The following is a 26,747-nucleotide window of genomic DNA, read 5'->3' on the forward strand; positions in this document are numbered from 1 at the left end:
TGAGTCATCAAAGCACGGCTCAGTTCCAAACCCTCTCCAGCATTTTCCGCCCACATTACTCATGCTTTCCTTGTTTCTAAACTCCAGTTGTACCTGTAATAAGCATCTCATGTTTTACACTAATTTTCCTTGCTGTTTCATGGGTATTAGTATTGTCTTGAATATTAAATTACACAATTCATGAGCAAAGGGCCATGTATATATACTTCTTTTGATTCCTCCACATTGTCTAGGACAATGTCAAACATATCATAGATATTCAGTCAAAGGTTTTAATTGATTTAATTGTAACTAATTTATTAATTTAACAAATATTTATTGGATGTTCTATATGCAGGGACACTGACAGATAGGATCAGGGATACAACAATTCCTAAGAAAGACATGTTCTCTGTCTTCACAAAGCTTATAGGCTATTGGGGTTGGAGAGAATAAAACAAGTGTAATCCTTACAGACTCGGAGACCTTTGTGGTTCAGTTTAAGAATGGTGTTGCACTGAAGAAAATATAGGCCTGCCTCCAAATAAATGCAGGAATAATTCAAATTTGTTAAACAAGCTTTAAAGGGGAGCCCAGACATATAGTCTATAGTGATAGTTACTTAAAAGTTTAATTTTTTCTTCTCTCTCTGTTTTTTTTTTTTTTTTTTCAGCTCTCTGAATTTCTCTGGTAGTTTCACTGCTCCAAACCCACCCATCTCTTTCTCTCCTCAGCCCCAGTCTAGGTCCTCACTTATTACAGGCTTTTGACAATTCTGCCTATCATGTACAAACTAATTAAAAACATTGAATGGTTTGTTTCTTCCTATTGTTATAGTTTCCTCAGGAGAATCAGCCCTTGGGGCTCTCTCTTGACTTCTTATTCTCCTTTGTGATACTGGGGGGGAAAGCTTTACCAAAATCAGAACAAAACTGAGGACTTCAAATTAGTAGGACCATAGTGGATTAAAGTCTGAACTAGGACTTGGGATACTTAGGCTCTTATCAGGAAAACTACCTTTGATCTTAATTTCTTCAGTCTTAGAAAAAGATTGAACAGGTTTTTTGTGGCTCCATGATTATTTTATGTATTTAAAAATATTTACCATTCTGTAGGTTTGAAAATTTTCAACATAAGAAGTTGGGAAATGTATTTTTTTGTGCTTACTATATAAAAGGGATTGTAGAGATACTATGGAGAATAAAGAGGAGACAGATAGAAACACTACCCACTCAGAGAGCTCATAAGCTACACAGTACAGCAAGAAGGGCATTCTTGATTGATGGTTTAGTCAATGGTGAAGAAATAGCTGGAAGGACTTCTAGTTACACAGTTCCTACCACTTAATAAATTAACTTATGCAAACTTAATGTAATTAATGAATTTATTTTTGTGACTACACACACACACACACACACACACACACGCACACACACACAAAATTCTCCATCAGTAAGGGCATAATAAAAAATGATTTATTACAAATTAGTATTGTTAGATAGTTTAAAAATGCATTTATCTAGTCTTCTAACATATCCTCAAATATTTTTTTTCCCTCTCAGGTCAAAGAACTGATTGTTACTTTTGATGCAGAACTCCGTCTCCTTAGACATCAGAAACTGAAACTAGATACTCAGATGAAATTATCTGACCTGCACCATGTCACCTTATTTCAAGAAATACTTCTCCTGAAGAATTTTGAAAAACAGGAGAACATACTTCAAGAGCGTGTTAATTCCTTGGACAAAGAGGAACAGTACATGCAAGTATGAATGGGCAGAAGAATCCTAGCTGGCTGCTCCCTTAGTTATGGAGAAGCTTGATTTCTTTTTATTTTTTTTAACTCAATTCTCCTACTTGTTCTAGCCCTCATCTCTTTCTTGTCTTCTTTCCCCTCCTCCTTTTTCCTGTTATTCCTACCTACTCTCCATCTTTAGTATTCATGGTCAAAGAGAAATGATTTAGATTTTTTAGTAAATTTGGTCTGATATTCTGTAAGGTAGGAGAATAAAATTTTCAAAAGTGAGCCTTTGATTGTGCCAGTCTACTCCAGCCTGGTGAGCTGGGTTCCCTAAAAAACAAAAAAGTAAGCTATGATATAAAATTGAATTTTGATTGTAAGTTATCCTTATGAAAATAACTGAAAAAGAAGCTGGTAAGTTTCTTAAGTATGATAGCTTCAGTGTAATATATGATTGAATATCATAAGAAATGAGGTTCCATTATTTGTTATATTTGTATATTAACTTTCAGAAAATAAATTTTACTAGCTTTGTTTTAAAAGAAGAAAGATTCTATTAGATAGTATATGCTAAATAGTAACATTCATTTTTAGGTGTATTAGCTTCACTAGAAATTATATGTCTTTTTGTTTTAGTTATCATATATCAGTACAAAAAATTCTTTGGTTTTTGAGACTACACATGCAAAAATATTAGCTGACATCCACATATTCAATTTAAGGAATTTCAAGGAAAAGTTTCAGTTTAATTTAGATTTTGGGGGGATGCTTAGCACTGAAAAAGCTGATTTTCTAATTCTAAACATAACTGATGTTTACAAAGGAATTATAAAATTTTAACCAATAAATTGATGGCTCTGCAAACATCAGAAATGTAAACTTATTTTAAGATGTTTTTAAAAAATGTATTTGTAAACTGTAACCGGCCGGGCGAGGTGGCTCAAGCCTGTAATCCCAGCACTTTGGGAGGCCGAGGCGGGCGGATCACGAGGTCAAGCCATCCTGACTAACACGGTGAAACCCCGTCTCTACTAAAAATACAAAAAGAAATTAGCCGGGCGTGGTGGCGGGCGCCTGTAGTCCCAGCTGCTGCGGAGGCTGAGGCAGGAGAATGGCGTAAACCCGGGAGGCGGAGCTTGCAGTGAGCCAAGATTGCGCCACTGCCCTCCAGCCTGGGCAACAGAGCGAGACTCCGCCTCAAAAAAAACAACAACAACAACTGTAACCTTGCATTGTAAAGTACATTGCTCTCTGAACTTGGTTTATCAGAAATATTTATCATTTTTCCTTGTTTTTATTCATTTAGTGGAAAATAAATGAAACTCTTAAAGAGATGGAAGAGAAAAAGAATGAAATCACCAAACTCCAGGAGCAAGAAAAGGCACTCTATGCTGGTTTTCAAACAGCCATTGGAGAAAACAATAAATTTGCAAACTTCCTCATGAAGGTCCTAAAGAAGAAGATTAAACGGGTAAAGAAAAAAGAAGTTGAAGGAGATGCTGGTTTGTATTTCTTTCTTGCATACGATCTTATTTTCTCTCATTAACATGAAATAGAGAGGTAACTAAGGGACCTATTAGATACCCTATCTTTTTTCACTATAACATAGACAATGTAGAGACACTCTGGAGGCTAAAGAGAAGACATAAACCTTAAGGTCTTCCAACACCTCGAGTTAATCTGTGTGCATGTTTGTTTGCACATGCGCACACGTGTTTACATGTATCTGGTATGAGTTAGCATAGTGTAGTTTAAGTTAATAAGCACATCTTTTTATGTGTTTATTTGCCATATGTATATCTTGTTTAGTGAAATGTCTCCTTTTGCCTATGTTTAAATAGGATCACTTGCTTTTTTTACTGTTGAGTTTTGAGAGTTCTTTATATATTCTGTATACTAGTCCTATGTCAGATATGTGGTTTGCAAATATTTTTTCCTAGTGTGTAGCTTGCCTTTTCATTTACTGTAGTATCATTTGTAGAAAATGTTGTCTGTCTTCGACTGAATTGCTTTGATCTTTGTCCAGATCATTTGGGCATCTTTGTGTGGATCTATTTCTAGGTTCTGTATTCTGTTCCATTCATCTATGTGTCAATCTTTTCACCAATACGACAGTCTTGATTATTGTAGCCACATGTTGAGCCTTTAAATCAGGAAGACTAACTCCTCCTACTTTATTCTTCTTTTGTAAAATTGTTGTAGCTATTCTAGTTCCTTGATATTTCCATATTTTAGAATAATATTGTTTATATCTGCAAAAAATCTTGTTGGAAATTTCATAGTAATTGTGTTAAAACTGTATATTAATTTAGAGACAACTGGTATCTTTACTTACATTGAGTTTTCCATTAGAAGGTACAATATGCTGTAGTCTCAGCTACTTGGGAGGCTGAGACAGGAGAATGGTGTGAACCTAGGAGGCAGAGCTGGCAGTGAGCCAAGATCACGCCACTGTACTCCAGCCTGGGCGACAGAGCGAGACCCTGTAGATCAAAATTGTATACTAGTTTTCAGTATATAATTCATGTTCATGTTTTGTTAGATTTACATCTATTTTCTTTTTTAGTGATTTTAAATGATAGTGTATTTTTAATCTCAGTGTCCTCATGTTCATTGCTACTCATAGATTACTTGTTTATGTCCATGTGTGCTCAATGTTTTTAGCTCTCACTTATAATTGAAAATACGTAGTATTTGGTTTTCTGTTCCTGCGTGAATTCGCTTAGGATTATCGCCTCCAGCTCCCTCCATGTTGCTGCAAAGGTCATGATTTCATTCTTTTTTTATGGCTGTGTAGTATTCAATGGTGTATATGTGGATTTTCTTTGTCCAACCCACCATTGATAGGCACCTAGGTTGATTCCATGTCTTTGCTATTGTGTATAGCACTGTGTTATGGTTTGGCTGTCCCTACCGAGATCTCATCTTGAATTGTGGCCCCCATAATCCCCACATGTCAAGGGAGGGATCTGATTGGAGGTAATTGAATCATTGGAGTGGTCATCCTCATGCTGCTATTCTCATGATAACGAGTGAGTTCTCATGAGATCTGATGGCTTTATAGGGGGCTTCCCCCCGCCCCTTCACTCTGCACTTCTCCTTCCTGCCGCCATGTGGAAAAGGACATGTTTACTTCCTTTTCTACTGTGATTTAAGTTTCCTGAGGCATCCCCAGGCATGCTGAGCTGTGTAGTCAATTAAGCCTCTTTCCTTTATAAATTACCCAGCCTTGGGTATGTTTTTATTAGCAGTGTGAGAATGGACTAATACACATGGCAAGGAACATGAGTGCATATGTCTTTTTGGTATAATGATCTATTTTCCTTTGTGTATATACCCAGTAATAGGATTGCTGGGTCAAATGGTGGCTCATTTTTAAGTTCTTTGAGAAATCTCCAAACTGTTTTCCATAGTGACTGAACTAATTTACATTCCCACCAATGGTGTATAAGTGCTCCCATTTCTCCATAGCCTCAGCAGCCTCTTTTTTGACTTTTTAATAATAGTTATTCTGCCTGGTGTGAGATGGTATCTCATTGTGGTTTTGATTTGCACTTCTCTGATGATTAGTGATGATGAGCATTTTTTTCATGTTTGTTGCCTGCTTGTAGGTCATCTTTTGAGAAGTGTCTGTTCATGTCCTTTGCCCATTGTTTAATGGAGTTATTTGTTTTTTGCTATAGATTCTGGATATTAGTCTTTTGTTGGATGCATAGCTTGTGAATATTTTCTTCCATTCTGTAGGTTGTCTGTGGCTAGCTAGTTATCCCAACACCATTTATCGAATACGAACTTCTTTCCCCATTGCATGTTTTTGTCAACCTTGTTGAAGATAAGATGGTTGTAGGTGCACAACTTTATTTCTGAGTTTTCTGTTCTGTTCTTTTGGTCTATGTGTCTGTCTGTTTTTGTACCGTACTGTGCTGTTTTGGTTACTACAGCTTTATGGTTTGAAGTTAGGTCATGTGATGCCTCCAGCTTTGTGGATTATCTTTTGGATTCCTTTTTGGTTCCATACGAATTTTAGAATAGTTTTTAGTTTTTCTAGTTGTGTGAAAAGTGATGTTGGTAATTTGATAGGAGTAGCATTGAATCTGTAGATTGCTTTGGAGGATATGGCCAATTTAATGATATTGATTCTTCTAATACGTGAGCATGGGATGTTTTTCCATTTATTTTTGTCATCTCTGATGTCTTTCAACAGTGTTTTGTAGTTTTCCTTGTAGAGATCTTTCACCTCTTTGATTAGCTATGTTCCTAGGTATTTCATTGTTATTGTCACTGTTGTAAGTGGGATTATATTCTTAATTTGACTCTCAGACTGTACATTATTGGTGTATAGAAACACTATTGATTTTTGTATATTGATTTTGTATTCTAAAACCTTGCTAAAAATATTTACCAGTTCTAGTAGCCTTTTGGCAATCTTTGGGGTTTTCTAAGTATAGAATCATATCATCAGCAAAGAGAGTTAGTTTGACTTATTTTCCTATTTAGATGCCTTTTATTTTCTTTTTGTTGCCTGACTGCTCTAAGACTTCCAGTACTTTGTTTTCCATTTGCATGGTAGATCTTTCTCCATCCTTTTACTTTGAGCCGATGGGTATAATTATATCTGAGATGGGCCTCTTGAAGACAACAGATGGTTGGTTCTTGTCTTTTTATCCAGTTTGGCACTCTAACTTTTAAGTGGGGTGTTTAGCTCGTTTACATTCAAGGTTAGTATTGATATGTGTGTGTGATTTTGATCCTGTCATCATGATGTTAGCTGGTTGTTATGTAGACTTGATTTTGTAGTTGCTTTATAGTGCCTGTCAGCTGTGTGCTAAAGTGTGTTTTTGTGGTAGCAGGTATTGTTTTTTTTTTTCTGAGTCCATGTTTAACACTCCCTTAAGGACCTCTTCTAAGACTGGTCTAGTTGAAACATATTCCCTCGGCATTTGCTTGCCTGAGAAGGATTTTATTTCTCCTTCACTTTTGAAACTTAGTATGGCAGGATGTGAAATTCTTGGTTCAAATTTATTTTCTTTATAAGGACACTGAAAATAGGCCCCCAGTCTCTTCTTGTTTGTAAGATTTCTGCTCAGAGGTCTGCTGCTAGCCTGATGGGGTTCCCTCGGTATGTGGCTCGACCCTTCTCTTTAGCTGCCTTTAAGATTTTTTTTTCTTTTACATTGTCCTTGGTGAATCTAATGACCATGTGCCTTGGGATGGTCATCTTGTATAGTATCTAGCTGGGGTTCTTTGTATTTCTTGAATTTGTATGTCAAACTCTCTAATAAGATTGGGGAAATTTTTGTGGACTATATTCTCAAATATATTTCCCAAGTTGCGTATTCTCCGTCTTTCTCAGGAGTACCAATGAGTCATAGATTTGTTCTCTTTATGGAATCCCATATTTTTCAGAGATTTGGTTCATTAAATTTTTTTCTTTATAAGGACACTGAAAATAGGCCCCCAGTCTCTTCTTGTTTGTAAGATTTCTGCTCAGAGGTCTGCTGCTAGCCTGATGGGGTTCCCTTGGTATGTGGCTCGACCCTTCTCTTTAGCTGCCTTTAAGATTTTTTTTTCTTTTACATTGTCCTTGGTGAATCTAATGACCATGTGCCTTGGGATGGTCATCTTGTATAGTATCTAGCTGGGGTTCTTTGTATTTCTTGAATTTGTATGTCAAACTCTCTAATAAGATTGGGGAAATTTTTGTGGACTATATTCTCAAATATATTTCCCAAGTTGCGTATTCTCCCTCTTTCTCAGGAGTACCAATGAGTCATAGATTTGTTCTCTTTATGGAATCCCATATTTTTCAGAGATTTGGTTCATTAAATTTTTTTCTTTATTTTTGTCTGAGTTGACTCAAAGAAGCATTCTTCCAGCTGAGATTCTTTCCTCATCTTAGTCTATTCTGCTGTTAATATTCCAATCATATTATGAAATTCTTGTAGTGGGGTTTTTAGCTCTAGAAGCTTGGTTTTCTTCTTTCTGAAAATGTCTGAAAACTTTAAAAAGTTTGGTTTTCTTCTTTCTTATTTCATCTTTCAGCTCTTGGATCATTTTACCGAATTCCTTGGATTGGGTTTCAACTATCTCCTGAATCTCGATGAGCTTGCCATCCAGATTCTGAATTTTATGTTTGTCATTTCAGTCATTTTAGACTGTTAAGGAAAAAAACAAAAACAAAAACAATGGTGGCCAGTAGCTGCGTTAATACTCAGCTGCACAGCTCTTTAGTATTTCCTTGTGTTTGCAAGTGTGCTCTGAAGTAGGGATGAGGGAGTGGGAGAGATGGCCCACTCACCAGGTCCACTCCTGGGCCTTGGGGGAGCCCTTCCAATCAGTGGCACTGTGCCTGTGTTTTTTTTTTTTGTTGTCGTTGTTGTTGTTGTTGTTGGGTGTTCCAGGCCATGGGGCCCCCTTGCACAAAGACTGTAGCAGGGAGATATGCAACATCCTTTCTGGACTGGCCCTGCAAAGGGAAGAAAGCCCCACTCTCACCCCAGCCCAGGAACCCATGTATCTCACCCTTCTCAGTACTCTGAGAGTGAGGGTTCCTCCCCAGCTCAAGTGCTGGCCATACATCTTGGCTCCATGCTCTGGAGTTGTGCACCACGGCCCTGGAGACACTGGGATATCTTAAGATTCAGGGTCAGGTTCAGGTTCCAGCTGCATTGGGGGGTCCAATTTGCTCCGCAGTTGCCAGGAAACTATTCAGGTGCAGCAATGCACTCAGGCTGGGCTGCAAAGGCTGTATTGTGTACCTGCCCCTGCAGGGTGGTGAGGCAAGGGCTCTGGGAGTGACTGGCAGGTAGGAGGGCTTGCAGAGAAGATGTATCCCCTATAGTTAATGTGTCACTTTTCTGTTGATGCTTTCAAGACTTTGTCTTTAGTTTTCAGAAGTTTGATTACGATGAGTTTTGGTGTAAATTTATTTGGGTGTATCCTGTTTGGAACTCAAATTCCTTAGCCTGTCTTTTGGCAAATTAGGGAAGTTTTCATTCTCACTCTCTTTCTTCACTCCTTTTGGTACTCTGATGGCATAAATATTAGATCTTTCATTATAATCCAAAAGTTCCCTGAGGCTCTGGGGTTTTATTTTTTTATTTTTTCTCTTTTCTTTCTATTGTTCAAATTGGATGATGTCTATTGTTCAGTCTTTAAATTTATTGATTCTTTCCTATCTCCTTTCTATTCTGTTGTTGAATTCATTCGTTGAGTTTTTATCTTGATGTATTAGTCTGTTTTCACACTGCTGATAAAGACATACCCAAGACTGGGAAAAAAAAGAGGTTTAATTGGACTTACATTTCCACATGGCTGGGGATGCCTCAGAATTATGGCAGGGGGCAAAAGGCACTTCTTACATGGCAGTGGCAAGAGAAAATGAGAAAGATGGAAAAGTGGAAACCCCTAATAAAACCATCAGATCTTGTGAGACTTATTCACTGCCACAAGAACAATATGGGGGAAACCACCCCCATGATTCAAATTATTTCCCACCAGGTCCCTCCCACAACATGTGGGCATTATGAGAGTACAATTCAAGATGAGATTTCAGTGGGGACACAGAGCCAAACCATATCATTCCACCCTTTGCCCCTCCAAATCTCATGTCCTTATATTTCAAAACCAGTTGTGCATTCCCAACAGTTCCTCAAAGTCTTAACTCATTTCAGCATTAACCCAAAAGTCCACAATCCAAAGTCTCATCTAAGACAAGGCAAGTCTCTTCGGTCTATTAACCTGTAAAATCAAAAACAAGCTAGTTACTTCCTATGTAATATGGGGATACAGGTATTGGGTAAGTAAAGCCATTACAAATGGGATAAATTGACCAAAACAAAAGGATTTCAGGGCCCATGGAAGTCTGAAATCCAGTAGGGCAGTCAAATTTTAAAGCTCCAAAGTGATCTCCTTTGACTCCAGGTCTCACATCCAGGTCACGCTGATGCAAGAGGTGGATTCCCATGGTCTTGGGCAGCTCTACCCCTGTGGCTTTGCAGGATACAGCCTCCCTCCCAGCTGCTTTCATGGGCTGGTGTTGAGTGTCTGTGGCTTTTCCAGGTGCATGGTGCAAGCTGTTGGTGAATCTACCATTCTGGGGTCTGGAGGACAGTGGTCCTCTTCTCACAGTTCCACTAGGCAGTGCCCCACTAGGGACTCTGTGTGGGGGCTCTGACCCCACATTTCCCTTCCTCACTGCCCCAGAGGTTCTCCATGACTGCCCCACCCCTGCAGCAAACTTCTGCCTGGGTATCCAGGCATTTCCATACATCCTCTGAAATCTAGGTGGAGGTTCCCAAACCTGAATTCTTGACTTCTGTGCACTCACAGGTTCAGCACCGTGTAGAAACTGCCAAGGCATGAGGCTTGCACCCTCTGAAGCCATGGCCCACCTCTATGTTGCTCCCTTTCAGTCATGGCTGGAACGACTGGAATTCAGGGCACCAAGTCCCTAGGCTGCACACAGCACGTGGACCCTGGACCCTACCCAGAAACCATTTTCTTCTAGGCCTCCAGGCCTGTGATGGGAGGGGCTGTGTGAAGGCCTCTGACATGCCCTGGAGATCTATTCCCCATTGTCTTGGGGATTAACATTCCCCATGACAATGGGGAATTAACATTTCCTAATTTACTTAAGCAAATTTCTGCAGCCAGCTTGAATTTCTCCTCAGAAAATGCATTTTTCTTTTCTATCACATTGTCAGGCTGCAAATTTTCCAAACTTTTATGCTCTGTTTCCCTTTTAAAACTGAAGTCCTTTAGGCCGGGCATGGTGGCTCATCCCTGTAATCCTAGCACTTTGTCAGTCTGAGGTGGGCAGATCACGAGGTCAGGTGATAGAGACCATCCTGGCTAACACAGTGAAACCCCATCTCTACTAAAAATACAAAAAAAGAAAAAAAATTAGCCAGGCATGGTGGTGGGCACCTGTAGTCCCAGCTTCTTGGGAGGCTGAGGCAGGAGAATGGTGTGAACCCGGGAGGCAGAGCTTGCAGTGAGCCGAGATCGTGTCACTGCACTCCAGCCTGGGCGACAGAGTGAGACTTGGTCTCAAAAAAAAAAAAAAAAGAACAAAACTGAATGCCTTTAACGGTACCCCAGTCACTTCTTGAATGTTTTGTTGCTTAGAAATTTCTTCCGCCAGACACCTTAAATCAGCTGTCTCAAAGTTCAAAGTTCCACAAATCTCTAGGGCACGGGCAAAATGCCCCCAGTCTCTTTGCTAACACATAACAAAAGTCTCCTTTGCTCCAGTTCCCAACAAGTTTCTCATCTCCATCTGAGACCACCTCAGCCTGGACCTTATTGTCCATATCACTATCAGGCTTTTGGTCAAAGTCATTCAACAAGTGTCTAGGAAGTTCCAAACTTTCCCACATTTTCCTGTCTTCTTCTGAGCCCTCCAAACTGTTGCAACCTCTGCCTGTTACCCAGTTTCAAAGTCGCTTCCATATTTTTGGGTATCTTCAGTAGTGCCCCACTCTACTGGTACCAATTTACTAAAGTAGTCCATTTTCACCCTGCTGACAAAGACATACACAAGACTGGGAAGAAAAAGAGGTTTAATTGGACTTACAGTTCCACATGGCTGGGGATGCCTCAGAATCATGGCAGGAGGTGAAAGGCACTTCTTACATGGTGGTGGCAAGAGACAATGAGAAAGATGCAAAAGCGGAAACCCCTGATAAAACCATCAGATCTCATGAGACTTATTCACTACTATGAGAACAGTGTAGGGGAAACCGCCCCCATGATTCAAATTATTTCCCACAGGGTCCCTCCCACAACATATGGGCATTATGGGAGTATAATTCAAGATGAGATTTCAGTGGGGACACAGAGCCAAACCATATCACTTGGTTATTGTATTTTTCAGTTCTTCAATTTTCACTTAGTTCTTTATAATTTCTATTTATTTGCTGAGGCTTTGAATTTTTTCATTTCCTTTAAGCATGTTCAAATTTTGCTCATGGAAGCATTTTTATCATGGCTGTTTTAAATACTTTATCAGATAATTCTAATATCTCTGTCATCTTAGTGTTGACAGCTATTGGTTTTCTATTTTCACTCAGTTGGAGATTGCACTAGTCCATTCTTGCATTGCTATAAAGAAATACCTGATATTGGGTAAGTTACAAGAAAAGAGGTTTAATTAGCTTATGGTTCCACAGGCTATAAAGGAAGCATGGCAGCACCTGCTTCTGGGGAGGCCTTAGGGAGCTTTAACTCATAGCAAAGCCAAAATAGGAGCAATCATCTTATATGGCAGGCGCAGGACCAAGAGAGTGAGAGAGGATGCACTACACACCACACTTTTTAAACAACCAGCTCTCATGATGACTCACTCACTCTCACTCACTGTCATGGGAACAGCACTGAGGGGATGGTGCTAAACCATTCAGGGGATTCCTCCCCGATGATCCAGTCACCTCCCAACAGGTCCTTCCTCCAACACTGGGGATTACAGTTCAACATGAGATTTGGTGGGAACACAGATCTAAACCATATCAGATATAAGTGACTTTTAACTGAATCCTAAAAACTTTCATGTTATATTACGAGACTTTGTATCTTATTTAAGTTTTCTGTTTTACTCAAATTTCTCAAACACTAATCTGACAAGGAAAGGGATGGGAGTCTCCTTACTATTGATGGAGGTAGAAGTCTATATTCCCCATTCAGACTTCATTATCACCCGAGGGATGGGGGACCTCTTTGATACTGCTATATATGACTGTGAGTTCCAGCTCCACGTGTAGTTTCTATGATCAACATGGTGGGGATGGTGAGTACTTATTGATGATGATGAAAGTCCTGACTCTCTATTAATGTTCTTCTGATACCACCCCTGAGGGGAGAGGGGAGAGTACCTTATTACTGACCTTGGGAGTGGAAGTCCAGGCTATCACATGGCCTCCACAGGCATCTTGAGGGTGGGGGCGAGGCTGGTTACCAGCCAGCATGAATAAATGTACTGGCTCCCTACTTGGCCTTCTCTAACACCATCCAGTGGGAGTGTTGGGACACCTAATTACAGCCCTGTGAGGGTGGATGTCTAGCTTCCCCACTTAACCTTTGCTGATTTAGTTGGGGATTGTACCAGAGTTTTTCTGTGGTGGTTGGTTGGAATAGAATAGTTACTGTCTAAAAGTTTTCTCTCCTTCTAGGCTGCCCCTTTCCTGGTCCTTTGGCTAGAGACAGCAAGCTTTTGTTAAGGCTTTCCGTATCTATAGATCTGTTGGTGTTTCTAGGCTGCCAACTTACTCTTCTCCAAGTCTGAGATAGATGAGGCTAAAAGAATATCCAGGGAACTCGCCACAGTGTTGTTCCTCAGGTTCTAAGGCACATAGTTGCTCTACTTTCTTCTCTCAATTTTTTTCAGAGTCTTCTTTTTTTTTGAGACGGAGTCTAGCTCTGTCGCCCAGGCTGGAGTGCAGTGGCGCGATCTCGGCTCCCTGCAAGCTCCGCCTCCTGGGTTTACGCCGTTCTCCTGCCTCAGCCTCCCGAGTAGCTGGGACTACAGGCGCCCGCCATCTCGCCTGGCTAGTTTTTTGTATTTTTTAGTAGAGACGGGGTTTCACCGTGTAGACCAGGATGGTCTCGATCTCCTGACCTCATGATCCACCCATCTCGGCCTCCCAAAGTGCTGGGATTACAGGCTTGAGCCACCGCACCCGGCCACCAGAGTCTTCTTATGTTTGTTTTGCACATAATGTTTAGCTGTATTTATAAGTTGTAAATTGGTGATCTGTAGTTCACAGATGGCCTCAGGGTGTTTTAAAAGAAAGTGGGGCAGGTTGGAGTGGAAAGGTCTACAACCCCTTATCCAAAACCCTTGGGGACAGATGTATTTTTGTGTTCAGAAATATTTCTGAAGATATTATATGTGATATTATAAAGAAATCATTCCTGACATTAAAAACAATAAGGCAGACTTTATTCAGGGGGCCTACTATAATGCGGTTTTGTAGCAGGGAAGAGAGATAGGGCTGAACTCTGAATACAACAAGGACAAGTGGAGATTTATAGCCAAGGAACAGAGTGGGGGTCAGTGGATGGAAAATTACTAAGAAGTAGGGTAATTCTTCACTAGACTGTTTTACTAGGACTTTTTGTGGAGGGCAAGCCAGGTGATAAGGGGTGAGTGATGAGGAATTTCATCAGATATCAAGGGTGGGGAATTTTTTCTAAACTAACTTGCAGGATTCTTGCTAGAATTGGACTAAATAGGTTAAGGACACAGCTCAAGGTCAGGAACTAGTCAGAGAAAGGACTCAGAGAAGCCTGGCTCAAGTTGGGTCAAAGGAGAAAGTCTTTGTCAACATGATACCACTAGCAAGTTCTGGTACAGAATCCCAAAATCAAACACCTTAGTGCTTCTGCAGCAAAACATGAATATTCATACCAAGTTAAATAAAGACTATAAAGATCATTACTATCATGTCAGATAACTTACGAAAATCTTTTCAGGGCCAGGCCCAGTGGCTCAAGCCTGTAACCCCAGCACTTTGTGAGGCCCAGTTGTACAGATCCCTTGAGCTCAGAAATTCAAGATCAGCCTGGGCAACATGGCAAAACCCTGTCTCTACAAAACAAACAAACAAAAAACAAAAATTAGCTGAGCATGATGGTGTGTGCCTGTAGTTCAGCTACGCAGAAGGCTGAGGTGGGAGGATTGCTTGAGCCCAGGAGGTGAAGGTTTCAGTGAGCTGAGATTACATCACTGCGCTGCAGTCTGGGCAACAAAGCCAGATCCTGTCTCAAAAGAAAAAAGAAAAAAAGGAAGAAAATTTTTTTTCTGATTTTAGAGCATCTTATGAGTTAGGAATTGTGCGTCTATTTCACTGACTGTGTGTATCTACAGCTTGGCAGCTTGGTCTCATCCCCCTCTGACTTGCATTGATAGTAACCGCACAACCTTCTGCAGGCATTTGGGTTTGTGTTCTTTGTGTCCTCAACCATTTTAAACTCTTATATTGAGTTATTTTGCTAGTGACTAACTCATTGAAAAATAGTTTACTTTAAAAATCTAGTATTTAGTTGAATATAGAAGCTTCTTTGTTAACAATGCCCTCCTCTTTCTGTAGATGAAGATGAGGAGAGTGAGGAATCAAGTGAAGAAGAATCTAGCTTGGAGAGTGATGAGGATGAGTCTGAATCCGAAGATGAGGTTTTTGATGATTCTATTTGCCCAACAAGTAAGTTAGATAAAACCATGTGTTCTCTGTGAAGTGTGAATATTGATTGGCAGTACTGAGAAGGCCCTTTTTTGGTTTCTCTGTTCAATGATAATTCAAAAAAAGGATAGTTTAAAATGTATGAATAGAGTCTAATGAATACCTTTTTTAAAGTATAAGAATATTTATTTATTTATTTATTTATTTAAGACAGAGTTTAGCTCTGTTGCCCAGGCTGGAGTGCAGTAGTGCGATCTCGACTCACTGCAACCTCCACCTCCCAGGTTCAAGCTATTCTCCTGCCTCAGCCTCCCGAGTAGTTGGGACTACAGACGCCCACCACCACGCCTGCCTAATTTTTTGTATTTTTTTTAGTAGAGACGGGATTTCGCCATGTTAGCCAGGATGATCTCGATCTCCTGACCTCCTGATCCACCCGCCTAAGTCTCCTGAAGTACTGGGATTACAGGCGTGAGCCACCACGCCCAGCTAGGATGTTTATTTCTTAATTCAACAATATTCAACTTCTACTATGTGCCAGGCACTTATCTGATGCTAGGGATACATCAAAGTATAAAACAAACTCCTCCATCCTCATGGAGCTTATAGTCTAGTGGAGGAAGACAATAAATATAATAAGTCAATTAAATGGAATCTTAGAGGATGGTACATGCTATGGGAAAAGAAATGAAGGGAGTGCAGGAGTGAGGGTAGAGAGGAACGTTGCTATTTCCAATAGTATGGTCAGGGAAAACGTTAATGAATACTTTTGGGGGCTCTCTGGGTGATTTATTATCTGTTCTCTTAGGCAGCCATTTATGAGTGACAAATAATATGCAGACAATTGACAGTTGATTCAGAATTATAAATTGTGTAGCAAGTTTAATTTTATAGAGAAATGCCAGACTGTAATTTACATATATATTTTAGAGTAATCTCCTTTTCTTGACAAACCTATTCAAATTTTTGTGTTGCAAATCTGTTTTGTAAGGGCATTTTGACTAGTCTCCTGGAAATGCTTAGCACTCTACATTCACTGTTTTCACTGGTGAAACCTATCTGGAGCAGCCAGACCAATTTCTTACAGCTTCAATAGATGAATGGTTCAGTAGAGAAAAAAGATGTTTTGGGATCTGTAATTTGTTTTTCTAGACATTTCAAATGAAGTTTTAATTAAATTTTAAAAGTTTAATTTCAGATAAAATTTTGATCTTGTTTTACTTTTGAATACAATGGTCTTTAAAAATCATAATATTATGAGTGAAATAGAGCATACAAACCTTCTAATGCCAACTCATTACTTTTTAGCAGGATAATTAAATGCCTTGAGCAATGACTCAGAGTTAGTGTGGTGATAGCACTAAGGCTAGGTCTAAACTTCCTGAATTCCATTTTAGTATTCTATTTCTACATTCTCTATTACTTGGTAGACAAAGGTGGCTCTTAGTGTGATACTGTGGAAAGAATAGAGAGATAATGTACTTGAATCCCATTCTGTTATGTACCAGTTATGTCACCCCTCTGAGACCTAAGGTATTCACCTATATATGGGAACAATAGTTTCTGCCTTGCAGGATCTATGAGGCTTGAGTGAGATAATGTACATAGAGGGCTTAGCACAAAGCCTGCTTCAGAGTACTGCTCACAACATCAACACTATTATTATTATTATGGTTATTAATATGCTAATAATTTCAACCTGGAACAATTAAGCCAAAAGTGTCTTAAAAGCTGGCTAGAGTGGATCCATAAATAGACATTATTGATTCTGAATCTCCAAAGTTCACAGTTTTAGTACTACCACATTCCATAACAAATGAGGCTGGTTTTTATTTTAATTCTCTTGGCAGATTGTGATGTGGCTCTTTTTGAGCTCACCCTTCAACTTCGAGAGAAAAGGCTGGACATTGAGGAGGCTTTGGTTGAAGAAAAGAAAGTTGTTGATAACCTCAAAAAGGAATATGATACATTGTCAAAAAAAGTATGGCGATCTGTCTACTTATTTATCCTCTCAAAATGCTACACATCCTCCTAGCTACAATATTGCCTTTTCATAGTAATGACAGTATTAGGACTTCTCAGAAAAGAAACATTTCAAATGTTAAGGCCAGGTTTTTTTCTCCCTAAATTGTGGTGGGGGACATTGCTTTTTTGATAATTGGACTTACTTTATCTCAGTCATTGGTCTCCAGACTTTTCTGATGAGTTTACTCTATAAGTAAAAAAAATGAAAATGGAGCCCCTCCCCATACAATAAATGTATATGTATTTATAAATTGTATTTATGAACTATTATATATTTTGTACAGTAGGAAACATCCACAAAAAACAAATTAAATAGAAGGAGATAAAAATAAATAGAAATAGAAATTCTGACATTTTCAATTTATACCCCAATAGATGATTTTTTGTTATCCTCTGGGGTGCATGCATCCCATGTTGGAGACCACCAAGCTAAACGTCTGGTATAATATTGATCAATTTCTGCCTTAATCTGCTCACTTTCCCTCTTAGGTACTCTTGTCTAGAGCAACATCACTTAACTTTATTCATGTTCAGAAATATTTTTGATGTATTATTTCTCCTCTTGTGAATAGGAAATGATTTGGAATACTTTCAGGTTTTCTAGGATGTGGAGAATGTGCTTTAGAATACTATAGTTAGCAGTTTCATTGCTTTACAGCAATGAAATTTGTTGAAGTCATTATGACCAAAAAGACTCCCACCATTCTGTCAAAGACATTCCATGGTGATGGGCTGCTTTTCATGCACAAAATAAAAGGGAGATGAGGATGTGTTTTCTGGGCACTTACTCACACAATTTTATAACTCTGGAGTCATAGAAATGATTGAAAGAGTGACATGGATCATAACTTGGCAGAAAGAAAATAATATGCATTCCTGAGTTGCAAACTGGGATCATGCACTTAATCACAGCCCAACGAAGCAGATTCTGCTCATACTTTATTTCCTCCCAGGATGTCTTCATTCACCATCTTTAGATGTATGTTGATTGAGTCTTGTCACCATTTCACGACATGGGGCTTTCTACAGGTGAAAATTGTGGCAACTAATCTGAATGCAGCGGAGGAGGCCCTGGAGGCTTATCAGCGAGAGAAGCAGCAGCGACTGAATGAACTGCTGGTTGTGATTCCGCTCAAGCTCCACCAGGTGATGGATCTGGGGAGGCTGCTCCATCCTGTCTGAGAAGCGTCATCATACCGAAACTTTTCAGAGAAAGATTTGTAGTTCACTAATGGGAAGAATCGCGGTTCTTTGTTGAGAATTCCACCTGTAGAATGACACCTACACTTGTCTTATCCACTGTCAGATTGCTATAAAAGAGTAACATCAAAACATGCATATTTCCCTATTGCCCATTAGCACTTTGGAAATCAGTCATTTCAAGTCTAGAGAAGCGAGGAGCCTATGATTTAAGAATGGAATGGCTCAGAGGGTGAAATCTTGGCTCTTATACCCATATCACTTGTCACACCATCTTTATCTATACATGGACTAATCATGCTAAAATGACCTTCGCTTAGTCTCTACTCATTGGTGAGGGAGGTCAAGACAAAAGGAAAATATTTTCTCTTTTTTACTTTTCTTGTTCATTTCTATTTGAATTGCAACTTATATTAAATTGCAGGAATACATGTCATTAAGAGAAAAGGCTCATTGTATTCTGTTTTGTCAGGTTAAGAGAAAAAGCTGTATTTTAGGAAAACAACAACAACAACAAGATCAGCCTTGTATGTGTTTTGTGTAACCTGACCCAAACTGGATGAGCTCAGTGTAGTGGTCTGCCTAGTATGCCAGCCCTGAAACGTTTGTCACATCATTATGCAGTAGATAATAGGCGTGATCTGTGTGGGAGGATTTGCTATCCCCACAGAGATGTGATGTGGCTTTCTATCCGTCAGCATCTTTCTGTGTTTGCCTGGCCACTGTTACTCAGTGAGGAAGATGGAGAAGCCCAAAGGCAAAGAGCTAAACAAGCGGCAGAGAAGGAAGTGTGCCTCTTATGCTTTTTGTTGCCATATACAAAATCTGTGTTTTTCTCTATTTGCTTTTGATTTGTTTTATGCTTGTAGATAGAGTATGTGGTATTTGGAGAAATACCTAGCGATCTTTCTGGTACTTTGGTCTTCTCTAACCACGCCTTGAAACGGCTGCAAGAACGAATCCATGAGCTCCAGGAGGAAAATTCCAAGCAGCAAAAACTTAACAAAGAATGGAGAGAGAGACGTAAACAGCTCATCCAAGAAAAGAGAGAAATGACAAAAACCATACACAGTGAGTATCGAAGCCTACGGCCTTGCTAGTAAGGTTTATTGGTAATAAAGGGAATTATCCAGGCAACTGTCTCCAACAGTGAAAACAGTAATTGCAGACTCAAAACCACTGAGAAGGGAAACAAGAACACCATGACCTCTCGCTACTCACCGTTTCTCCTGATGGCATGAAAAGTTCGCTTTTGTATTTTAAAGCGAGAAATCTTTTGTCATAGAATCATCTTCTCTTTGCGTATGATTAAAATGTAGAATAATACAATAGTAACCCAAGTGCAAGGCTACCCAGCTTAAGAAAGAGAACGTTGAGATACAATTGAAGCCCCATCTCTTTCTTTTTTTTTTTTTTTTTTTTTTTTTTTTTTTTTTTCTTGAGACGGAGTCTCGCTTTGTCGCCCAGGCTGGAGTGCAGTGGCGCGATCTCGGCTCACTGCAAGCTCCGCCTCCCGGTTTCCGCCATTCTCCCGCCTCAGCCTCCGAGTAGCTGGGACTACAGGCGCCCGCCACAGCGCCCGGCTAGTTTTTTTTTTTTTTTGTATTTTTAGTAGAGACGGGGTTTCACCGTGTTACCCAGGAGGGTCTCGATCTCCTGACCTCGTGATCCACCCGCCTCGGCCTCCCAAAGTGCTGGGATTACAGGCTTGAGCCACCGCGCCCGGCCGAAGCCCCATCTCTTTCTAATGCAATTCTGCTGCTCCTTCCTCGGGCTTCACCACTAGGTATGCACACACACATATGGATGTGTCCACACACAATATGGAGACCTAACTTGCATATTTTTAATTGTGATGATATTTATATCATTTTGTGGTTCACTTTATTGAACCAATTTTTGAGTTATCCGTAAACTACAGATAGTTCATTCACTTTACTGCTACAGTATTCCATTGTATGAATATTAAAGATTTTATTTAGCCTCCTATTGGTGGATATTTAAGATATTTCTTATTTTTCATTATTACAGACACTATTACAGTAAACCTTTTTGTACACATCTCCCTGTGCACATGTGTGAGAAGGTGAAGCCTCGTACTGGATCTCTGGTTTACAGAGGGATATGTACATTTTCAGCTCTCCTGGGTATTGCCAAGTTGCACCCAAAGTGGTTGAACAAATTTATCCTCCCCCGGCAGTGTGTGAGAATTACCCAGGCTCCATATTGTCAGCAACACTTGATATTATCAGACTTTAATATTTTTGCCAGCCTGTGAGATATTAAATTATATTTTATTGTGGTTTTATACACATTTTTTGATTGCTGATGAAATTAAACATCTTTAGATACATTTATTTGCCAGTTATTTATTTTCTTTTCTGTAACTTGCCTGTCCTATCCTTTGCCCATTTTTGATTTCTACTTTTTGTTTTTAAATTGATTTTAGAGAGATCTTAAAATGTTCTTTTTGTCCGTGAAATGCACTGCAAATCTCTTCTAGTTTGTAACTTGTCTTGTCATTTTTTTTTTTTTTTTTTTTGAGACAGAGTCTCACTCTATTGCCCAGGCTGGAGTCTCACCTCTCTCGCGGTGGTGCAATCTTGGCTCACTGCAACCTCTGGCTCCTGGGCTCAAGAAATTCTCTGCCCTCAGCCTCCGAGTAGCTAGGATTACAGGTGCGTGCCACCATGCCAGGCTAATTTTTGTATTTTTTAGTAGAGATGGGATTTCTCCATGGTGGCCAGGCTGGTCTCGAACTCCTGATCTCAGGTGATCTGACTGCCTTGGCCTCCCAGAGTGCTGGAATTACAGGCATGAGCCACCATGCCCGGCTATCTTTCTTTCTTTCTTTTTTTACTTTGTCTGGTGTATCTTTTGGATACAGATGTTTTAAATCTTAATATAGTAATTTTTATCCATCTACTTATTTATGGTTTGTGCACTATGTGTATGTGTATGTGTCTTGCTTAAGAAATCCTTAAGATATTTTTTGGTCCAACGATTCCACTACTGGGCATATATCCAAAGGAAATGAAATTAGTAATCAGTATGCAGAAGAGATATCTGCACTCCTATGTTCACTGCAGTATTATTCGCAATCGCCAAGACACAGAATCAACCTGAGTGTCCATAAACAGATGAGTGGATAGAGAAAATGTGGTATATGTACACAACGAAATACTATTAAGCCTTAAAAAAGAAGGAAACCCTATTATGTGCAACAACATGGATAAACTTGGAGGACAATATGTTAAGTGAAATAAGAGGCACAGAAGGAAAATACCACATGACCTCACTTATATGCAGAGTATAAAAAGTTAAACTCATAGAAACAGAATAGAATGGTGGTTACCAGGGTCTGTGGTTGTTGGCTGGGGTACCGTTTGGGGAGATGTTGGTCACAAGAAAAAATTTCACTGAGATTCAAAGAACTATTTCAAGAGATCTATTGTATACTATGATTACTAAAGTTAATAACAATGTGTTATATTATTGAAAATTACTAAGAGTAAATTTTAAGTGTTCTCACAAGAAAAGGAAAGCATGTGAGGCAATGCATGAGTTAATTAGCTCAATCTAGCTATTCCTTAATGTATATGTATTTCAAAACAGCATGTTGCACATGATAATATATACAATTTTTGTCAATTTAAAAAGATAATTTTCAGTAGTTTCCTAATTAGTAGTGCCCTTTGCATTTGGGTTTTTAACCCACTTAAAATTGATGTATAGAGTATAAGATGTATAGTGTAAAGATAATTATCTTTTAAAATACTTTAGCAATTCTTTATATGTGGAACATACATATAAGCAGTGGAGTATGACAACAGAATGAACCCACCAACCCAACTTATTAATGATAGTATTACCAACACTGTAACATCTACCTGTGTGCATTCTTTCCATCCCATTCTCTGTCTCCCCATATTCAGAGATAACCACTATTCCCAATTTTATGTTTAACATTCCCTTTCATTAAAAAATAGTTATAGCATATTTACATGTATTTCTAAATAATATATTGCTTTAGAACTTTGTAGAAATATTATATCATATGTAGCCTTTTGAAACATACTGTTTCATTTAATATATTCCTAAGAGTAGATGTGGTATAGCGTATAGCTGTTGTCTTCATTGTTGTAAAATAGATCATATGATTCTACTAAAATTATTCATTCTTCTGCTGACAGTGGACATTTAAATTGCTTTATGTTTTTTTGCTTTGACAATTCTGCTATGAAAATTCTTGTACATGGTATATGTTTACAAGCGTTTCTAAAAGTATAAGGGTTTCATACCTAAAAGTAGAACAGCTGGGTCGTAGGGCATATAAGTGTTTAACTTTAAAAAATAATGTCACATTCTCTTCCAAAATGATTATATCAATTTACACTCCAATCAGTGGTACTTAAGAGTCTCCTTTGAGTTACATACATCATTGAAAATACATAATCTTACTAGACTTTGAATTTTTGCCAAACTGGAAAGTATAAAGTGGTAACTCATGGTCTTAATTTCATTTTCCTAACCACTAATAAGGTTAAGCACATTTTGTACATCTTTGGGCCTTTAATGTTTTCTATTCTATAGAATGTCTGTTCGTGTATTTTGTTCATTTTTCTCTTGATTTGTTTGCCTTTTAAAAAATTGATATGCAGGAGTTAATTTTTTTGATCCTAGTCCTTTGTTGGTTATGGGTTTTCCAAATATCTTCCTTTGGTTTTTTGTTTTCACTTTTGTGGAGGCTTTTTAAAGATAATTAAAAATTTGTTTTCAACTTTTATTTTTGGTGGGTACATAATAGGTATATATATAAGATATATGGGATATTTTTATACAGAGATACAATGTCTAATAATCACATCAGGGTAAATGGGATATCATCACCTCAAGCATTTATCCTTTGTGTTACAAACAATCCAATGATACTCTTTTCGTTATTTTAAAATGTACAATTAAGTTATTATTGACTATAGTAACCCAGCTGGGCCATCAAATACCAGATTTTATTTATTCTATCCAACTGTTTTTGTACCCATTAACCATTCCCACATCCCCCACCCCCACTATCTTTCCCAGACTCTAGTAACCGTCATTCTACTCTATCTCCCTGAGTTCAGTTGTTTTAATTTTTAGCTCTTATGAATAAGGGAGAGCATGCAAAGTTTGTCTTTATGTTCCTGGCTTATTTCACTTAATGTAATGACTTCAGTTCCATACATGTTCTTGCAAATGACAAGATCTTTCTCTCATTGAGACAGGGTCTCACTTTGTCTCCCAGGCTGGAGTGCAGTAGCGCAATCATGACTCACTGCAGCCTTTTACCTCTTGGGCTCAGGTGATCCTTCTGCCTCAACCTCCTGGGTAGCTGGGACTACAGGCATACACTACCATGCCTGGTAATTTTTTGCATGTTTTTGTAGAGATGGGATCTTGCTATGTTGCCCAGGCTGGTCTCAAACTCCTGGGCTCAAGCAATCGCCTGCCTCAGCCTCAGAAAGCCTAGACTTACAGGTGTGAGTCACTGTGCCCAGCTGAGTCTTATTTTTTAATGGCTGAATAGTACTCCATTGTCTACATGTACCATATTTTCTTTATCCATTGTCTGTTGGGGGACAGTTAAGTTGCTTCCAAATCTTGGCTATTAGGAATAGTGTTGCAATAAATATGGGAGTGTAGGTATATCTTCAATGTACTGATTTCCTTTCTTTGGGGTATTTATCTAGCAGTGGGACTGCTGGATCATTTGATAGCTCTGTTTTTAGTGTTTTGAGGAATCTCCAAGCTGCTTCCAAGTGGTTGTACTAATTTACATTCCCACCAACAGCGTATGAGGGTTTCATTTTCTCTACATCCTCATCAGCATTTGTTACTGCCTGTCTTTTGGATAAAAGCCATTTTAACAGGGTTGAGATGATATCTCATTGTAGTTTTTATTTGCATTTCTCTGATGATCAGTAATGTTGAGCACATTTTCATGTACCTGTTTGCCATTTGTATGTCTTCTTTTAAGAACTATCTCTTCAGATCTTTTGCCCATTTAAAAATTGGGTTAGTAGATATTTTTCTATAGAGTTGTTCAGGCTCCTTATATATTCTGGTTATTAACCCCTTGTCAGATAGATAGTTTGCAAATATTTTCTCCAATTCTGTGAGTTGTCTTTTTTACTTTGTTGATTGTTTTATGGTGGCTTTTGATGAACCATAACTATGTGATTTTAATTTATCAATCTTTTATTTTAGGGTTAATAATTTCTAAGTTTGTTTTTTAAATTGCAGTAAAATATATAAAGCATAATATTTATTATTTTAGCCATTTGTAAGTGGACAGTTCAATGACACTAAGTACATTCATATGATTATTCTACCATCACCACCATCCATCTCCAGAACACTGTTCATCTTCCTGAACTCCATATCCACTAAACAGTAACTCCCATTTTCCTCTCCCTCTGCTCCAGGAAACTGCCATTCTACTTTCTGTCTCTATGAACTCGACTACTCGAAGTACTTCATAATGAGGAGAATAATACAGTCTGTCTTTTTGTGACTGGCTTATTCTATTTAGCATAATGTCTTTCAGGTTCATCCATGCTGTAGCGTGTGCCAGACTTTTCTTCCTTTTTAAGGCAAATAATATTCCATTATATGTACATGCCACATTTTGTTTACATTATATGTACATGCCACATTTTGTCAGTGGGCAGCTGGATTGCTTCCTACTTTTTGGCTATTGTGAATAGTACTGTGATGAACATGAGTGTACAAACATCTATTTATGTCTCTGCTTCCATTTCTTCTGGATGTGTGCCCAGAAATGGGATATATGGCTGGACCATATGGCTTAGAAGTGATGAATAACACTGCAGTTAGCTTGTTGCCTTTCTCCATCCCTAGATCCAATGGGGAAGAAGAGGAGAGCCTAGAACATGAGGGTGAGAAGGAGAAAGTTCTCTCCATTCTAGGGAGAGCACAGCCCATGGCGATGGGGAACGTGGGTAGTAAGTGTTCCAGCAGACTTTATGTCCCTAGTGAGCATTACCTGGCCTCGTCAGCTCAGGAGAAGGACATTGGGCTGGCTCCACAATGGAGCTGGCAAGGATCAGAGTACATGTTCTGGTATGTGAGGCTGCTGTGCGCGAGGGCAACCCCTTGCATAGGGGTGGGGCTGAGGGGAAATCAAAGCTCTCACTGAGGAGGCCAGGCAGGCAGCCACAGGCCAGCACACGTGCACATCATCCATTCATCATTTCATTTGCATCACTGATTATCATGGCTACCACATTATACATGTCCGTGGGGTAACACTCACATAGGATAGAAAGTGAATAGCCTCTCCTGGATTGCGCATAACGGCAGCCATGCCAATTGTACTATTCTAATTCAAACGTAAATCCTAACAGTTATGCCCAAATACTAATTTCTGCACTATAAAATAATTGAGTCATCTCACTACATATTAAGGCCTTCAGACTTTGCTCAGGGGAGAGTCTGGTCATTGAGAAAGTCCTGTTGGAAGATCATGTTTTCCTGGAGAGGTGTTCTGGTGTTCTCACATTGGGGAAAGACAAAAACCAAAGTAAAAGATATTGCATGTTAGATATGACATGTTAGATAATTGCTAAGAAGAAAAATTAAACATGGATTGAGAAAAAGAGTGCTGAGGTCGGCGGGGGCAGGGACAGGCTCCATGGAAAGGCAGCACGCCTGATCAAACGCGGTTCTCCCTGGCTAGAGGATAAGAGCCTGCCCTGAGACACAGCTCCAGTGTCAGCTTGCTTTTAGAAAATGGGCTGGGAGGAGCAAGCCATGTGGATCTCCGGGGAAGAGCAGTTCAGATCGGAGGAAAGGAGGCTGGGGCGAGCCTGGCATGTTTGAGAAGCACAGAGGAGGCCAGTGTGTCTAGAGTAGGGTGGTAAGGAGGAGAGGCATGAGAAAGCAGGGGGGAGAGAAAGCAGGGTAGGCAGGCTGACAATGCAGGGCCTTCTGAATTCCCAAAGGGACTGTCATTATTTTCTTGGAGTAAGATGGAGACTTCTCTGAAGTGCCTGCTCTGTTCTTAATACTAGATGCTGTGAAGTGCCATATTTGAAAAAGTTGACAAGCTCATAATCTAGTCGGTGCCTGTTAACAGTCTGAGGAGGGGCAGATCAGTCTGTGAGCCACTTGGGAACATTGAGTCAGTTTTATACAGGATTCAGAAGGTGAAAAGACAATATTGAATGGGCATTTTAAATGAGGAAAGCAGCAGGCAAAAAAATCACAGAAGAAAAATCACTGATGACATAAAATCTTTCACTGTCTTGCAAAAGCAGTTCCTTAGAACTTTATTGTTCCTGGTGTTCATTTATAACAATGGAAGCCATTGAACAACCTGAGCCAGTGACTGTCTTCTTTTAGAAATGGAGGAAACAGTCCGTCAACTCATGATCAGCAAGTTTGGCCGTGTGGTAAACTTGGAAGCCCTTCAGACGCTTTCTGTTAATACAACACTTGAAGAACTGAAGATCAGAAAACTTCGAAAGGAGCTAGCGAATGCGAAGGAGATGAAGATGTGGGAGGTAAGGAGGAGAAGGCAGGTGATCTTTGGTTGAATCTGGTTGGAGGCAAGAAATCCCAGG

The 26,747-nt window shown here is 39.3% G+C and overlaps 1 protein-coding gene across 6 annotated transcripts in view; it reads left to right on the plus strand.

The window, feature by feature from the left end:
* The window catches only part of CFAP44 (cilia and flagella associated protein 44), a 149,361-nt gene that overhangs the window by 113,240 nt on the left and 9,374 nt on the right, over positions 1–26,747 (plus strand). For 5 of the 6 annotated variants that reach the window (XM_033211253.1, XM_033211254.1, XM_033211256.1 and 2 more), the window contains 7 exons: positions 1,542–1,745; positions 3,027–3,222; positions 14,809–14,919; positions 16,749–16,879; positions 17,953–18,069; positions 18,993–19,194; positions 26,527–26,687. In XM_033211253.1, the coding sequence (XP_033067144.1) occupies positions 1,542–1,745; positions 3,027–3,222; positions 14,809–14,919; positions 16,749–16,879; positions 17,953–18,069; positions 18,993–19,194; positions 26,527–26,687 (1,122 nt within the window). Of the gene's footprint in view, positions 1–1,541; positions 1,746–3,026; positions 3,223–14,808; positions 14,920–16,748; positions 16,880–17,952; positions 18,070–18,992; positions 19,195–26,526; positions 26,688–26,747 lie in introns of those variants that run through there. The other variant, XR_004437110.1, reaches the window with a different exon arrangement.

Source organism: Trachypithecus francoisi, unplaced genomic scaffold (assembly GCF_009764315.1).
Source record: "Trachypithecus francoisi isolate TF-2019V2 unplaced genomic scaffold, Tfra_2.0 Lachesis_group0, whole genome shotgun sequence".
Taxonomy (NCBI): domain Eukaryota; kingdom Metazoa; phylum Chordata; class Mammalia; order Primates; family Cercopithecidae; genus Trachypithecus; species Trachypithecus francoisi.